This window comes from Chanodichthys erythropterus, chromosome 16, assembly GCF_024489055.1.
Source record: "Chanodichthys erythropterus isolate Z2021 chromosome 16, ASM2448905v1, whole genome shotgun sequence".
Lineage (NCBI taxonomy): Eukaryota > Metazoa > Chordata > Actinopteri > Cypriniformes > Xenocyprididae > Chanodichthys > Chanodichthys erythropterus.
This window is the reverse complement of record NC_090236.1, coordinates 6,108,234-6,126,452: the sequence shown is the minus strand read 5'-3', so window position 1 is coordinate 6,126,452 and position 18,219 is coordinate 6,108,234. Positions and strand designations below refer to the sequence as shown.

Here is an 18,219-nt window from a genome sequence, read left to right as displayed (position 1 = left end):
GAACGATATTGTTAACTTACAAATTCTACTTGAATGTAATACTGACTCCATACTGAAAAGTGTCAGAGACCACTGTTGTATAAATTAGTGAAAAAACAAAGCAAAAACATAATGGCTTCAATGTTACTGTAAAATTCGTAATTACTTTCGTTGGTGTACGGACACTTCATGGAATCTCTGGAACAGAATTTTCCAGTCAGAGCTGCTTGATGCTGAGCGTGGACAAGTGAAAGATATTTTTGAGAGAGATTCAGACTTCAGTCTATGCCTCATATCTAACCTAAAAAAAACATGAATGTTATTTGAGTGATCAATTCTTTCGAAGATCATTTAGAATGCATTCTAAACTCTGGATGTGCAGTGCTTGAGTTTATTTTTGCTGGAAATCTGAAATTTCATTAGCTCATTAAAGGATTAGTTCACTTTCAAATGAAAATTACCCCAAGCTTTACTCACCATCAAGCCATCCTAGGTGTATATGATTTTCTTCTTTCTGACAAAGACAATCGGAGAAATATTAATAAATATCCTGGCTCATCTGAGCTTTATAATGGCAGTATGCATTACCAAACGAGTCTGAGCTGAAGAAAGTGTCTCCATCCACATCCATCCATCATAAACATACTCCACATGGCTCTGGAGGGTTAATAAAGGCCTTCTGAAGCGAAACGATGCATTTGTGTAAATAAATATCCATATTTAACAAGTTTTGAAGTAAAATATCTAGCTTTTTTTATCTGAAAAAGTCATTCAAATAATTTAACAGAAAGATAAATGTTGATTATTAACTTAAAGATATATATTGAAGCGGCAGTGGATTTCAGAATCCATTCCTTCAATATGGATTTTTTTCACAAATGCATCGCTTCTATTCAGAAGGCCTTTATTAACCCTCCAGAGCTGTGTGGAATATGTTTATGATGGATGGATGTGGATGGAGACACTTTTTTCAGCTCAGACTTGTTTGGTAACACATTACTGCCATTATAAAGCTCAGATGCATCATAATATTTATCCAATTGTCTTTTTCAGAAAGAAGAAAAGTCATATACACCTAAGATGGCTTGATGGTGTGTAAATCTTGGGGAATTTTTTTTTTTTTTTGAAAGTGAACTAATCTTTTAAATATACTTGTGTGTGTAGGGCAAAAAAGTACAGTACCTGATGTTTTCATCGTCATAAACTAATACACTAAGAGTTGAGAAGAGACTCTTAGGATTGTCGCTGTCTTCCTCAATACTGGATAAAAAAAAATAAAGAATAAAAGATAAAATTTGCAAAGTCAAATATCAGTATTAATCTGCAACTGAATATCAGACTAGAAGAAACACTAAAAGGTGTTTAGTCTCCACTAAAAAGATTCTTCCTTGAGTTCATTTAGTTCAAAACGGTGTGGAAAACGTTTTATTTTTTAAAGCTTTCCTTCATTTTTTTCTCCAAAAAAGATTGTTTCCATAGATAGTATAAAACATACAGTAAATATCAGCAGATGCATAAATATCAGGATATATATTGAGTGACATGTTTAGCTATACAACCCTAACTTTAAGTGTGATCAAAGTCAGGCAAACTAATATTTAATCATATTTATTGTTACGTCCCTTTTTGTTCTACTTTTCTGTTTGCCTTTGTTGGGAAGTGTTTGTGTGTGTGTGTGTCTTCTTTCCAGGAAGAAGACCGATTGGTTCCTGCAATCTAATTGGTGCCACGCCCTGCCTGGTCAGCTGACTCCTTGCTGCCTATAAAGTCTCCACCATCACTTCCTGGTTTAGCTTTTTTGCTCACTTGCTGTGTTTGCTTCCTGGATACAAACTGTTAAGTTAGACTGAGATTCTGTGTATGATGTGTTAGCAAAGGAATTTCCCAATGTATTTCAGTCATGTGTTGTCACTCGAGCACAAGCCCGTAAATTTGACGATGACATTGATCTTTCAAACTCATTTTTGAGCTCAGATGTGTCAGACACGAAGGCCGCAGTTGAAAATGATTGTTCTGCAGATTTGATTGTTCAGCCTATCTTTGATTTTCCTTTCAGTAAGCAACAATTAATCAGTGTTCAACAAGCTGATGAAACACTGTTGACATGCCGATCCTTTGTGAAAGATAAGTCTGATTTGCCTAAACATGCTATTGCATATTTTCTAGATGATGGGGTACTCATGCGGAAGTGGAGTCCTGAGCAAGTAAAACATGATTGGAGTTCTGTATTTCAAGTGGTTGTTCCACAGCCCTACCGTGAGTATGTACTAAGGTTAGCCCATGACCATGAACTTTCAGGACACCTAGGAGTCAGGAAGACCTATCACAATCTCTTAAAACATTTCTTCTGGCCAGGAATGAAATCCTCTGTGTCACAATATTGCCGTTCATGTCACTCTTGTCAAATTGCAGGAAAGCCCAATCAGGTTGTGTCTCCAGCACCTTTAAAGCCAGTTCCAGTTGTAAATGAACCATTTGAAAAGCTTGTGATAGTGTCATGAATCCTGTCAAGTTCCGGACTACATCTCCCATCATTCTCTTACACACATCACCTCACTGCTAGGTCTTGTTTTCCCAAGTGTTGCATTTCCAAGCGTTATTTCCTGTCTGCCTGTCCTGTGTTACCGTTCCTGCCTGTTTCCTGTTTGTTGACCCGTTGCTGCCTGTCCTGACCATCGCCTGCACCTTGACTACGATTCTGCCTGTTCCTTGTTGTTCCCGTTTGCTCCCGTTTGACCCTGCCTGTATGACAACGCTCACTGTAAATAAAGCTTTGCATTTGGATCCCTACCTGAGTCCCGCCTTCGTTACAGATAGATTGTGTGGGACCTTTGCCCAAGACTAAATCAGGACATGTGTATTTGTTGACTTTAATGTGCTCTGCTACCAGATTTCCTGAAGCCGTTCCATTACGGTCTCTGAAGTCCCCCAACATTGTGAAAGCCCTCATGAAATTTTGAACCACTTTTGGTCTACCAAAGGTTATTCAATCTGACCAAGGAACAAATTTCACTTCACGTGTATTTTATAAAGCAATGCACGAACTGAACATTACCCATACTGTGTCTAGTGCTTACCATCCTCAATCTCAAGGTGTTATTGAACGATTCCACCAAACCTTAAAGTCTATGATTTGTACTTATTGTGTAGAGCACCAGAAGGATTGGGATGAGCAGTTACCACTTTTGTTGTTTGCAGTTCGTAACACAGTGCAAGAGTCCTTGGGATTCAGTCCAGCTGAATTAGTCTTTGGACACTCCCTTCGTGGACCATTAAAGTTACTCCAAGAGCACCTTCTTGCCGAGACCCCTTCCTCTAAGTCTCCCACCAATGTGCTAGATTATGCCAGTACATTTCGTGAAAGTTTGCATTCTGCTTGGAAGCTAGCTCGTCAGAATGTAGTCTCATCACAGTTGAAAATGAAAGTTAATTATGACAAAAAGTCCGTCAAACGTTCATTTAAGACTGGTGATAAAGTGCTTGTGTTGCTGCCTTTGCCAGGTTCCCCATATGAAATAGAGGAGAAATTAAGTGATACAGACTATGTTGTGCGAACCCCTGAGAGGCACCGAAAGTCCCGTGTTTGCCACATAAACATGTTAAAGGCATACGTTTCTCGTTCAGACTCTGAAAATTCTAGATCTACCCTACAAACTTCTTCCTCTGTAGCATTTTCTGTGGAAGTTGTTTCGTCAGTTGATTCACCATGTGTGAATGGTCTTTGTTTGGGCAGTTCTGCCATATCTGGTGCCCGGATACAGAATTCAGAAACCATTGCAACCTTAAGTTCAAAACTTTCCCATCTGTCTGACTCGTCTCAAAGTGAGTTGATACAGTTAATCGGAAATTTTTCATCACTTTTCTCTGACGTGCCTACTGTAACTTCTGTGTTAAAGCATGACATTGATGTTGCTGATCATCGTCCAATCAAACAGAATGCTTATCGTGTTAACCCTGTCAAACGTGAGATAATGAAACAAGAAACACACTATCTTGTTAAACATAGTTTAGCTGTGCCTAGTTCAAGTCCCTGGTGCTCACCATGCTTGTTGGTCCCTAAGTCAGATGGGTCCTCCCGTTTCTGCACAGACTACAGAAAAGTTAACCAAGTTACTAAAGCAGATTCCTATCCACTTCCACGAATCAAAGATTGTATTGACAGAATTGGTAGATCTAAGTTTGTAACCAAATTAGATTTACTCAAGGGTTATTGGCAAGTGCCACTTACAGAACGTGCCTCAGAAGTTTCAGCATTCGCTACCCCAGATGCCTTCTTACAGTATAAGGTGTTAGCTTTTGGTCTTCGAAATGCTCCAGCAACGTTTCAACGTTTGATGTGTAAAGTACTGTCCAATGTGAAAAATTGTGAAGCCTATCTTGATGATGTTGTATGTTATTCAGAAACCTGGGAAGGTCATTTGAAAACATTAGAGGAAGTATTCACTAGATTCGAAGAAGCAAATCTCACTCTAAACCTTGCCAAATGTGAATTTTGCCATGCTACTATTAGATACTTAGGAAAGGAAGTCGGCCAGGGTACTGTAAGACCAATAGAAGCCAAGGTTAGTGCCATCGTTAATTTCCCTGTACCTCAGACAAAGAGAGAACTTCATTGCTTCCTGGGAATGGCAGGTTATTACAGAAGTTTCTGTTGTAATTTTTCTGATGTAGTGAAACCTCTTACTGACAACCTCCGAAACGCTGTTCCGTTCGTGTGGTCTCCTCAGTGTCAAGTTGCTTTTGATTCTTTAAAGAGTTTCTTTAGGCTACCCCTTTAGGCTACCCCTAACTCCTCCAAGGCCTTCAAGCTGGAGGTTGATGCTAGTGGTACTTGTGCAGGTGCTGTACTGTTACAAGAGGACGATAAAGGAATTGATCACCCCTTGTGTTTTTTTTTCTAAAAAGTTCAATCGCCATCAATGTAACTACAGTACTATTGAGAAAGAAGCCCTTGCCCTCTTGCTAGCTTTGCAACAATTCAAAGTTTATGTTGGTTCAAGTTCACAACCTATTGAAGTTTTTACTGATCACAACCCTCTTGTATTTTTGCAGAAGTTCTGTAACAATAACCAGAGATTAATGCGTTGGGCTTTAATCTGTCAAGATTTTAACTTGGACATCAAGTATAAAAAGGGTAAAGATAACATTATTGCTGGTTCTCTGTCAAGAATTTGTTCATAAACATGAAACATGTTTACTCTTGTGTATGGGGGTGTTATGTCCCTTTTGTTCTACTTTTCTGTTTGCCTTTGTTGGGAAGTGTTTGTGTGTGTCTCTTCTTTCCAGGAAGAAGACCGATTGGTTCCTGCAATCTAATTGGTGCCACGCCCTGCCTGGTCAGCTGACTCCTTGCTGCCTATAAAGTCTCCACCATCACTTCCTGGTTTAGCTTTTTTGCTCACTTGCTGTGTTTGCTTCCTGGATACAAACTGTGTTAAGTTAGACTGAGATTCTGTGTATGTTTAGTTGTGTGGTTGCTTGTGAGAAGTCAACTGTTATCTGTTAGTTTGCTCTGCCATTTGTTCGTAATACTGACCACCGCCTGTTATTTGACCTTGATTCTGGAATGCCCATGTTTGGACTGGTATGCTAACTCTGTAAATAATTGTATATAGGAACACTTTGGGGAGGTAGGGAGACCGACGCCATTTTTGTTTGAACTTTTTGATTGTTTATTGGACAGGGAGGTAGGGTAAGTATTGTACTTTTATTTCATTTTTCTTTTGTGTATTAGGGAATTTAGAGGGTTGAAATCTAGTTGCTTTCTGTTTGTTATTTTGGCCTTGTCGGCTCCTGAAGTTAAAGTACCCCCAAATCGTGCTGATTAAATCTTTGTACTCATTAAAATACTGTTCATTCTTTTCCCAAATTCGCTGTGTCCGTGTACTCTTTCATGTGGTGCCCTTACCCCTAGACGGGGCGTAACATTATTATGATAGACAACAGAAATCAGAGTATGCCAATTCTTACCTGAGCTCCTGTAGACTGGTGCAGGTCTGGACGAGGGAAATGATCCCAGAAGCCCAGCTCTCATTCAGACTGAACACCTTCAGATCCAACTTCTTCAAACCCACAGAGTGAAATGAAGACAGCAGCAAACTGACATGATCCTCAAGAGCTAAAGAGCTGCAAAAATATATTTGACCACAAAATGTATGAGTAACAGTAAAGCTACTGATGAGATAAATAGCAAATTATGGAAAAAAATAAATATTTTTCTTACTCTTCTGCTATTTTTTCTGCTTTGAGTGTCTGTAAGAAAAGTATCCAGTCAGTGTTGGATATCTCTGAGTGTGAACGAGTAAGACTGATGTTTAAGATTGCTGGAAATAATGGATTCTTCTCAGAGGAACTCAAAGACATGCTGAAACAGACATTGAAGAACATTTGATAACAGCAACGTATACTCACTATGAATGATATCTGCTGCATTCTGAAACATTTTGCTATTTTTATCATCAGATTACAGTATAAGAGTAAAAAAGTATCTTACAGGTAATCTTCCTGTGCAATGGACAGGTCAAGTGACCATCTGGGACTCACAGCACTGAGTTCATCCTCCTGAACTCTACCAATCAAAACAAAAAAGAAATATAAAATAATCCTGGTCAAATCAAAAAGTTATACATTATTATGGTAAAAGAACGACAATTTGAACATTTCAAAATGGCATTAACTAGTTGCATAATATAATGAAAAGTTACAATACTTCAGTTTCTTCAAGATCTTGAATTCACAAATAGCCATGATCAAATCTCCAACTTCAGACAGGTGGTCCACTGACAACCTAGTATAAAATAAAGATCATTTATAAACAAAATATTATATTATTGATCAATATTTTATTATTTGTAGGTTTTTATTTATCTGCTCGGTTGTCACCATTTCCCACCTTTTCTCTGACACTTATTTAAAGAGGTAATTGGTGCATTTTTATTACTTCTTGCACTTCATTAAACAAACTGTTCTCCATGCATCACACTGACCTCAGAGTCTCACACATACAGAGTGCTGGCTGAAGAATCTTGAGTTTATCAGCTGTTAAATCACAGTACATGAGGTTCAGTTCTCTGATGTGTGGACAGCACTGAAGACAGTACAGCAGCACCCAACAGTCTGTGCTCCTCAGGGAAATGTTGGACAGATCCATGGATACCCAATCTGCCAAAGCTCTCCTCACAAACACCTCATCATGGAGCTCATACAGACAGCGGAGAGCAAGTAGCTTATCATCATCCTGAAGAGTAAGGATTGTGCTCTCCATCTCTTTTCTTATGATGTAAGGAACAGTCCAGTTGCGCATTTTAAAGAGTGAACTGTTCGCGTCTTCATTAGAGAGACCACAGAGGAACAGCAGAACTGAGGAAATGGGATTTGATATTCTACCTTTCACACTCTCAGCAGCTAGAGTGTCTCTGATGTTCCTCTGGGACTCTTCTTCATTCAAAAACACATAATAAAGAGCAACGAAGAACTCCTGAAAGCTGAGGTGCATGAACTTGAGCGCTGTTTCGTCACGAAAATCTCTCATACCATGTTCTTTATGCAGGAACAGACTATTATCAGCATCTAAGCATGTCTCAAGTACGGTCGTCTTGTCAAAAAGGACTTGTTCATCCAGCATCCCTTCCTCGGCCAGCTGACCCAGATTCTTCAGCATGGTGAGGTCAGACTGACTCTGGCCATGATGCTCCAGTAGAGTGGACACAATGTTCACATATATGGAGGTGGTTGTCTTTAGTTCTGCCATCACATGATCATCATCTGTAAAGTGTTTCTTCAGACAAAAACAGATCATCCAACACAGCAAAGGCACAGAGCAGGTAGTCAGGAGAGTGTCATTTATCTTCACACTCTCATATGTTTTCCTGAGGAGCAGCTCGTCGTGAAAGAACTTGTGGAAGTACTCATGCACCCCTCTCTCAGAGAAGCCCATAATCTCAGTGAAACGCTGAGGTCCCTTTAGGAGATTTATCACTGGACCAGCAGCTGTTCTGAAGGTAATCAGCAGGAAGGACTCAGATAGGATCCGTCCATTTAGTAGACTCATAAAAATGTCCATTGGTAGTGCTTTTTGGGATGCATAAGTGGGTCGTGATATATGAATGTGTGGATCAAATGAGAAGTCATCAATTCCATCAATGAGGAAGAGGACTTTCTCTGGTGTCAACTCTAGTATCTCTGAGATCTGATTTGATGTTAAACTGCACCTCCAGCTCAAGAGCTCAAACAAGCTCTTCTTGTGAGTTCTCGTAAGCTCTTCACAATTCAATAGAAAAACTACATCAAACATTTCAGAGTAAAGTTCTCCAGAAGCCCAGTCCAACATGATCTTCTGTAACATGAAGGATTTACCTCTTCCAGAATCACCAGTGAGAATCACAGTTTTCGGTGTGTTTCCATCAATGTCGGGACTGAACAGCTGGTCTATTCTGATGCTGTGGTTCTTGTCATTTGATAACAGTTGAGATGAAGCATCCACAGACTTCACATGTTCACGATAGTATTTCTCAGCCTGCTCTTTGCTCTTCTGAATGATCACTGGTTCAGTGTAACGGGCGGCCAGTCCCACACGTTCATCAGATGGAAGCTTATACTCGGTCACAAACTTATATTTCTTAATGACTGAAGACTTGTACTGAAGAATTTTAGGGTTGTGCTCTAAAGGAAACATAAAATAATCATTGATTTTCATGGCTGAAGATAATAGTTTTTCTCAATTGATTTGGCTAAATTTTCATATGAGACTTTTTTTTCCAAAACAATCTCTGAACAATTAGTTTCTTGTTCCCATCAGATTTGAAATTGAATTTCTTATTGATTTAAACAAATTGCATGTGTTTTGGCATGCGTGCAAAAGAGTAAGTACAATTGTCTACTATTTGCACAATATCTAAATGCACATGGCTTAATCACAGCACTACCATTTTTGAACATGGAGGAACATCACAACTCTAAACAACAACAGCTCCATCAGTACTGTATAAATACATTTGTATTTATACAGTTCATTTACCTTTGTAGAAATGTGTAAACTGAAAATTCCTGTCATGGAAGAGCAATAAGAAAATATGTAAGAAGATATGTAATAGGGAAAGACATAATAGTGTGTAAAAATGAACAAGCAACTGAGAATCTTCAGTTTACATGTAACACATTTCTGCAAAAATAAATGTACTGTAAAAATATAAATGTTCATTTTCTTTTTGTGTGCTATATTGACTTTTCCCATTCAATTTTACCTACTGTCTAAATCTGTATTTAAAATGATCAGTCTGATACACAGACAAAACATTCTTGTATAGTATAGAAAGCAGTTAGTCAACAAAAAGTAGAAAAAAACAAGAAATTTGTATATAAATATTGGTGAAAAATAAACTAAACTTTGATCAGTGTGACTCGCACGATGACAAAAACACTTTATTTTGGTGCCATTGGCCAGTTTACTAACACAATAACTAGGTTTTGAAGCAATGATTAAATGTTTTGGGTGAGTTACTACATTTTGCAGACATGCTATTGAGTTCTGATGTTCCAGCAAACAGTTGTGACAATTGAACTTACAGTTTAGAGAATGTTAAGACTTTCAAACAATGTGCCAAAGTGATTGAGAAAAACTGTAAGCTCAGAGAAGTGGTCCGTATTATTTTAATGCAAGCCATTCAGAACTGGTTTTTGAATGATTTTTAAATCACAGTTGAACATGAATTGAGGTGGCATGAATTGCAGAATTTAAGAATGAAAAAAGAAAATTAATATGAAAATTTAAAAGAAATTCATACTGAATTCAACTGTAATTTTCAAATAGAAAATACAAATTTGTCAATAATGACTTGTTTCAATAATGACTTGTTTGAAAGTTTTGAAAAAAGTTTAGAGAGAGAAAGAAAACAAATGACCAGACAGACAGATATAATGACAGACATTTTTTTTTTTTTTTCCTGCCTTTTCTTGATATGGCGCATTGTCATGGCACATGATACTTTTAGATTATTTACCCAGGTAACAGAACAGGTGTGGTTCATACTTCCTCAGAGCAAAGTAAAAGGCAGATTTCACATCATATCCTCCTTCATCCAGGGCTCTATAAAGCTCTGTCATTTGCTCCTGGTTGGTCGGTGCTCTCCTGATCCGTGCATATGTCTGATCATTGAGCTTGTGTTGTGCCGACAGCTCATCCACTATTGGCATCACTGTTGTAGCCCTCCGGATGAGCTCAGACCAGTGATTAGCTAAAAACCTGTTATCTGGAAAATATGACATGAATGAATTATTATTACCTTGTTTTCTCCAAATGATTAAAAGTTTAAGCATTTTTATGTACAATAATAAAGCACTTACACGGAGGACAAATTTCCTTATAACAATGTAGAACAATATGTGGCAAACCTATAGTAAGGGGAGAAGGAGAAAATTCAGATGCTTCAGGGTGTTAAGTATAACCAATATGTGTTCTAAGGGATTATGCACATTGCTTTCGATATTTTGTAAATTTCTGAATAGATTATTTTCTGTAACATCTTTACCTAGGTAACAGAGATTCGGTTCACACTCCTTCAGTGCAGAATAAAATGCAGATTTAACTTCATGTCCTCCTTCATCCAGTGCTACATAAAGCTTTCTCATTCGGTCCTGTTTGGTTCCTGCTCTCCTGATCTGTGAATATGTCTCCACATTGATCATGTTCATTGACAGCAGCTTGCGTGTCACTGCCATCACCCTCTGAACCCTCTGGATGAGCTCAGACCTGTGCCTGTCCACATACCGGACCCCTGGAGAAGAAGACAAAGAAATTATTTCCATGTAGATATTATCTTCAAATTATTTAAAGTTTCAAACATTTTCTAAACATTTACAACATAGATTTGTGATTAAAAGAATAGTTTGTGCAAAAAAATGTTTTACACCCATATACCCATTTACACCCAATCATTCTTAAGTGCAACGCAAAAGATGTCAGGCAGAATGTCCAAGCAGTGAAATGCAAATATCATGTGACTATCCAACAGGATTAAAAAAAAAAAAAAAAAAAAAAAACATCTTTATATGGGGTGAACTTAAATAATGTGGAATAATAAAACACTAAGCAAGAACAGGAAACAAAGATACAAATTGCAATTGCAAATGTTGCCAAAATTAAGCTGACACTCAGTCAGAAACAAAAAAAAATAAAAAATAGGCCTATATTAAAAAAAAAAGAGAGACATATTGTCAATAAAAAACATTTTATGTTTTTTCATGCTAGGTTAATAGATTATAAAACATATCTAAAAGTTATCTAAAAAAAAACAAAAAAAAAAAAACATGGATTGTGAGCCTGCTTTAAAAAAAAAAGTCAGAGGAGATAAAAGTGTAGGCTATAGTGTAACAGATCCGTGTGTTAAATAGATGAATAGCCCTACTGATAGCAGGGCTCTCAAGTCTCACGCATTGGGCGTGAGACACATGCATTTCAACCCGTTCACACGCTCACACGCCACACCTTGTATTTCTCACGCAGAGAAATCTCCAGGATAATGCACAACAAGTTGCGCCGCTATTAGAGGAATCAAGCGAGTTCCCCATAGAGTTCAGAAGGCCCTGCCACGCACCACTTAATCTAATAAAAAAAATATAGCTACCGAACAGCCAATCAGAAAATAGAATTATTGTATCCGGGTAAGATTTAGATATTCCCGCCACAAAAATATTTATGTTCTGATTCCAATGACACATTCTGTGATTCACGGGCTCGCGCACTGATTCAGATGCTCGCTGAAGTAGTTAGCTACAGAGGAGGACATCTGTCAGTCACATTGATTCACATCTGGCTACAGACTGATCGTGATCGATGTGGGACCATATCCTATGAGTACAGTAAGTCATCTCATCAAATTGCTGGGGAATATTTGTGTCCAGTCAGCTGTAGGTTAATTAACAGTTTGTCCATCTGGAGTACTTTTACGTGAACTTGCCTGGCTAGTAGTGATGGGCATTTTTCCAAAATATTGTATTCGAATATTTGGGCTAGTAAAAAAACGAATATTCGTGTATTTAAAGCTGCAGTCCACAACTTTTTTTGTGTTAAAAATGTACAAAAATTATATAATGAGAATATACAACATTAATCCATTTTCCAAACCGTGTTTCTGTCTTATCCTGAATCATCACGGTACACTTATAATAAGTGTTTATATTCTGACTATTTCAGACCGGACTGGTAGGACTCGCCGCAGAGTAGCCTATGTAACTTCGTGACTCGCCATAGACATACCGACATACACAGAGAAAAGTAACTCCGCCTAGAATGTTCCTCCGCAAGACGCGTGCAGTTCTGTTTATTAACCGCTAGAGGGCCAAAAATCGCGGACAGCAGCTTTAAATTACGATTATTTTGAGAAAATGAAAGACGTTTTTTATTTTTATTTTTTATTCAAGTTTTCGTCACCATTTCTGAACAAACTTATGATTAGGTAATATACACAACAAGTTTGTGTTTTATCTTAAGGTTTTCATTCAGTTTAAAATATTAAACAATATGTATAAACAAAAAATATAGGCCTAAAGAACAAAAGCATTATAGGCTCAATCAGCGAGTGGGAAAAACACTAGTAAAGCAGAGCGCGCCAGTTATCGTGCCGAACGTAACGTATATATAAGGTACACTAGAGTCGGAATATGGTTACCATGTTTATATTGTTTCACATTACAATGTTGAGGAAAAACAACAATATAATGTGTATGATTATATTACCATTATCTATCTCTTACACTCACTCACTCACTCACTCACATACACACAAAAATGCTGAATCAAATAAATATTTTTTTATTTGTACGAATGTGTCAGTTTTCATATCAGACCCCCGTCCCCATCCCCGTCGTCGCCGAAATCTCACTCTGAATCAGTTCAAAACTTGAGAGCCCTGTGATAATGAATTGCAAAATCCAAAGTTGCAAAATTCAGTCCATTCGCAGGAAATGGATTGAACAAAAGAGGCACAGTGAAAGAGGTAACTTTATTAATAATACAACTTATAGTGTTTATAGAATAATTTCTTTTTTCGTTTTGGTTAATACACTTCCACGGTTTAGCCTATATTTGCTGAGGAGAACTTTTGAATGTAACGGACGCGATCTCGAGTCATGCAGACAGTGCGCGTGCACAGTTTGAACTTCAATAACAAAGAAAACATTAAACACAAGATGTGCGAGAACACTATCAAACTCTGTAGACTGCAAACTTTCGACTCTTACCGTGATCTGACATCGTGTCTAACCTATGGAAATCCTACATTTAACTCCAAAGGAACGTGTATCTGTGTTGGAGTAACAGTTTCTGGTGGTGACGTGGAAACCGCAGGAATTTAGGAATGCAGAGAAAACGGAAGTGACATTTATAGCGGTCCTCACTTTTTCATGTCTTTTAATTCGTTGTTTTTATCTTTGTTTTTGTTAAAATATGGTTGTCGTTTTCATTTTTGAAACAGATCATTTTAATTCATGACTCAGTCTACATCATACTAACAGTCTTACATTTACCTCAATTAGCCTACAATAGTCTTTGTCTTGACAAACACTAGGCTACACATTGTATTGAGAAATAACTGACAGATTCTGTAAAATGTAGGCTACTCGTGTACTACTGGACAAAACTATTTATTCTTCTTTACAATTAAAATTATAATAAAAACTAAAAAGTACAAAAAAAAAAATCTAACTTAAAATTTAGTCAGAATTCATAATAAATTAATACCCCTTAATTTTAACTCTAACATTTTCCTGATAGCGTAATATCAAAATAGGGCTTTGTAGAATTACTAAATGTCCTGATAGAGGATGCAGTATTGATTGAGCCTGCTGCTTCATTCAGATCACAAGCCTTATGAGCATCAATCTGCTGTAACATCAGACACCTTGTAACCTTAGATAAATTAAGAATAATCAAATATTAATTTACTTGTCAGGTAAGAATGTTTAATGCCAGTTATAAAATTAAGAAATAAAAAGAACAGTGTGAACAAATTCACAAAGTTATCAATTTATTCGAGGAGAAGAGAATCCTTCCCACTGGAATGTAAAAACAGATGCACAATAATTATTTCATGTGTTGTGAAATGAACAGCATAAATGCAGCTCTAAATGGCATGAAGGTGAGTAAATGACACTAAATGGTGACATCATCTCTGATGTAAGTCAATGGGTGATTTCCAAAGTTTCTTAAATGTATTTACTTTGCAAGTATTGTAAAATCATTCCTTATTTCTTTTTTAAAATCATTTTTATTAATATAAAGACTTTAATTTTAATATAGGCCTATTTATTCATATAAAAATTAAAAGTCGAATAACTATGGATGATGATGTATACAATTTTGTCCTTATTAAAAGAGCTTAAAAAATTAAAGCCTGTATGACATTTTCTTCCATGTAACCAAAGGTCAAATGTTCCAAAAAACAAAACAAAAAAAAAGGGTCAAACTATATATTTCAAATGTGCAAACACAGCCAAATTCTGCTATATTCACCCAAAAAAAGAAAATTCTGTCATTAATTACTGACCCTCATGTAGTTTCAAACCTGTAAGACATTTGTTCATCTTCAGAACACAAATTAAGATATTTTTGAGATGTACATTAAATCTGAGAGCTCTCTGACCCCTTCAGACAGCATTTTGAACAAAATATGAAATTTAATTTTTTTCTTGCATGTCATGTGCGGGGCTCTGTAAAATAGAAAAGAAAATCAATATTTATAGAAAAACTGCTTTTTTGACCATTTTCCATTGTGGTACAGAGTTTCCATATGGCAACATTTCCATAAGTAGCCCCCATTTTTCAAAAATCTTTTTTGATATGCATAATTGAAGCTATTTTATGTAATAAAAACTTATTTGAAAAAATATTTCATGGTGAAAATATAATGCGTACCATTACCCTCTATGGTATGCTTTATGTTATATATGTTTTTTTTTTTTTTTTTTAACTGTTCCTTTAACTGCATTTTAATCATTCTTTCATGTTCATGTGGCTGCATCTTCTCTCTTTTTTCCACATTAGGTCTGTAAAGTCTTGCACAGTACTGTTTGTTGAGCATCAAGGACAGAATATCAGCAATCTGTAAAAAAATAAATAAAAATAAATAAATAGGCTAAATAAAAACTTTGCTTTGCTCTCCAGCGAGAATAATTATAACAAAAGTGGTTAGTATTTGATTTCAGTGTTTGACATTAAGTGCATAACATTTGATTGACACTCACTGTTCAGGTCACTGCAGCTGCATGCTCTCCTGCAGGTTTAGGTCACGGTTGTTTTCAGTTGTCACTCCACCTGTTACCATCAACCACAGGACAGGTCATATACCTATACAGGTAGTTTTAATCTCAAATTAATACCGACTGTAGATTCTCTTACCCAGGTCTTTGAAGAGGAATTTTTCATGTTGTTTCAGCGCATAATAAAAGTCATTTTTCACTCTGTCTCCTCCAGAATGCAGAGCTTCAAACAGCTTTCTCATTTTGCCCTGTTTGGTTACTTCTGCTCTGATCTCTGAATATGTTTCATCATGTATCATGTCTTTATTTTTGAGCTCATCTGCTATTGCCATCACTGAAGAAACCCTTTGAATAAGCGCTGCCCGGTTCCTATCCACAAACTGAGCCTCTGGACATAAAAGAATGAATTAGGCAATAACATACATTGTAGCTTAAGGTTAGGCTATTTGTAGCCAATACATAGAAACAAGGCGATATTTCAAAGTTTTCGTAACTCATTATTATAAAAAAATAAACAGACTGCCTAATTGTTTAATTGTACAAAATAGAGATTTAGATTTGTTCAAAACAATTTTTAGTTGGTCAAGTAATCCTAATCAGATCGCGCCTCTTCTCTCGCTTACCGAAGCTGCTCATCGTGTTCGATAAACCTTCATCCGCGAATTAAAATAGGCCGATCAACCAGGTGCCTCTTGAATATTTTAAAAAACTTTTTAAATCTGCCCTATAGCACGCGTTTGCAAATCTATCTCTTTAAACTGAAGTAGTTTAATCTAAAGAAAGATGCAGGAGTTCCCGGACGTGAAAAAGCGAAAGCGCTTAAAATTTCTAAATGACATGGGCTGTACTGTTCTTACGTAGGCGGCTATACCATATATGTATATCCTGTACAACATATCACCCTCCCTGTATCAAATATCATGACGCTATTATATATTATTAGTGCACTGTATAGCTATGCTATTCAATAAAATAAGAGACTAGATGATTTGCGTTTGGTCGAGAAAACACAATGTTTTTAAACTAATCATTTCCAGCCATATAGGCGGAGGTTAGTTCACTGTGTAACATCTCAAGTGTCTGCATTTACAAAATTAAATAAAATTTTCATTAAAATAGGCTATATTTCGGTCCTACATGCTATAAGAAATTATTCATTTAAAAAAAAATCTATTTATTTTTTATTTTACTAAATAGTTTCTTGATGCTGAAAAGGCAGGCTACTTCTGCTCAAAATGTTACTTGGCATTTTAATAAACAATGAGCATATTTTTTTGATAGAAGACCGAGAGTCAGACTCGTTTTTGCAATCTCATTTGGCATTCAGCGAGTGTAGCATATATTTTGGACCTACAGCATTAAAGCGTAGCAGGCCGACCCGAGCTTTTATGGGGCCCTAAGCAGAATTTTATTTGGGGGCCCTTCGGTTAAAATAACTTATGATAAACAGTATCTTCTTGTATAAAAAATAAATGTAAATGTACAAAATGGGCGATATTCAATTAAATACTTAATGACATAAAATAAACAGTTCAGATGAAGATAACAATATATGTTTTAACATCAAAGGAAAAGTTCACCCAAAAATGAAAATTCTCTCATCATTTACTCGCTCTCTGGTTGTTTTAACCCTAAATGATTTTTTTTTTTCTTTTTTCTGCTGAACACAAAATAACATTTTGGAGACTGTGGGTTGCTGGTCACAAAATCTTTGGTTACCCACATTCTTCAGAATATCTTATTTTGTGTTCAGCAGAAGAAAGAAATTAATACAGGTTTGAAACAATATGAGAGTGAGTAAATGATGACAGAATTTGACATTTTTGGGTGAACTGTCCCTTTAAGGACAAGCGGCAGCATGTTTACTATTAGGCACACATCTAAAATACAGACACACATCCGATTTTCTCTCAACTGATTACTTTCACTTTAGACATAACCAAATCTGTTTATGTAAACCTTGCGTGTATTTGACAGTATAAGTGCAATCAGATATTAAAGATAAAGTCTACTATTCGGGCGCTGTTTGACAGGCTTGTGTGCGTGCTCAGAAAAAGCGCATGTTAGAATGAAATTAATTAAATGTTTAAAGCTGCAGTCCGCAACTTTTTTTGTGTTAAACATTTACAAAAATTTTGATAATAAATAATGAGAATATACAAAATTAATCCATTTTCCAAACCGTGTTTTTGTCTGTACACTTATAATAAGTGTTTATATTCTGACTATTTCAGACCAGGAATCGCCACAGATTATCACAGTAACTTCGTGACTCGCCATAGACATACACAGAGAAACGTAGCCCTGGCTAGAACGTTCCTCCGCAAGACGCATGCAGTTCTGTTTATTAACCGCTAGAGGGCCAAAAATCGCGGACAGCAGCTTTAACGACAAGGCTTTGAAGCACACGCAAATAATTAACTTTCGTGATAGCGAATAAGTGCAGAGTCCTGTGAGTGTAACTCTACCGCTGCGTTAACATGATGCAAATGTACGTCGAGTTGTACAGGACTGGGACTGAGGCACCAGAACTGCAACTGATAGAATAATCGCTGTAAATATCAAGCTGTCATTTTATTTGCTCTTGGGGGCCCCCTGGAGGCTCATAGGGAGGGCCGCTCTGAGCGTAGGATAGGAGCTACAGTATTATATACAGATGTTTAACAGATGCAATATAATTGTTGTCAATCACGAGAGTAGTAGCTCTTAAGTAAAAAAAAAAAAAAAAAAAACTATTCCGGATATGCATTTTATATAGCATTTCTATTATGTCTGTAGTAGGTGCTATGTCATGAAAATAGAGTGCCCCAGGGATGACGCATTTTTGTAGGCAAAACCTGGAAGCGAGTTAGCATTTTAGGACTTCCGGTTCCAACGCCGTAAAGTCTAAGGGTTTTTTGAATGGGTTTTTGCTAAATCGCCTGAAATAAGGTCTGTGGTTAACAAAGCCTCTAAATACTTTCACGTTTTGATCTATGGCATAAAACA

General features: G+C 36.7%; 1 protein-coding gene across 4 annotated transcripts in view; it reads right to left on the bottom strand.

Moving 5' to 3' along the window:
• The window catches only part of LOC137003383 (NACHT, LRR and PYD domains-containing protein 1 homolog), a 37,222-nt gene extending 21,162 nt beyond the window's left edge, over nucleotides 1-16,060 (bottom strand). For 3 of the 4 annotated variants that reach the window (XM_067363515.1, XM_067363517.1, XM_067363518.1), the window contains exons 1-10: nucleotides 10,506-11,234; nucleotides 10,321-10,368; nucleotides 9,978-10,226; nucleotides 6,966-8,640; nucleotides 6,689-6,766; nucleotides 6,473-6,547; nucleotides 6,203-6,343; nucleotides 5,950-6,105; nucleotides 1,162-1,239; nucleotides 146-280 (exon numbers count right to left, since the gene is read on the bottom strand). In XM_067363515.1, the coding sequence (XP_067219616.1) occupies nucleotides 146-280; nucleotides 1,162-1,239; nucleotides 5,950-6,105; nucleotides 6,203-6,343; nucleotides 6,473-6,547; nucleotides 6,689-6,766; nucleotides 6,966-8,640; nucleotides 9,978-10,226; nucleotides 10,321-10,368; nucleotides 10,506-10,782 (2,912 nt within the window). In that variant the 5' untranslated portion in view covers nucleotides 10,783-11,234. Of the gene's footprint in view, nucleotides 1-145; nucleotides 281-1,161; nucleotides 1,240-5,949; nucleotides 6,106-6,202; nucleotides 6,344-6,472; nucleotides 6,548-6,688; nucleotides 6,767-6,965; nucleotides 8,641-9,977; nucleotides 10,227-10,320; nucleotides 10,369-10,505; nucleotides 11,235-13,215; nucleotides 15,075-15,216; nucleotides 15,287-15,370; nucleotides 15,620-15,854 lie in introns of those variants that run through there. The other variant, XM_067363516.1, reaches the window with a different exon arrangement.
• Between the last annotated feature and the right edge of the window lie 2,159 nt (nucleotides 16,061-18,219).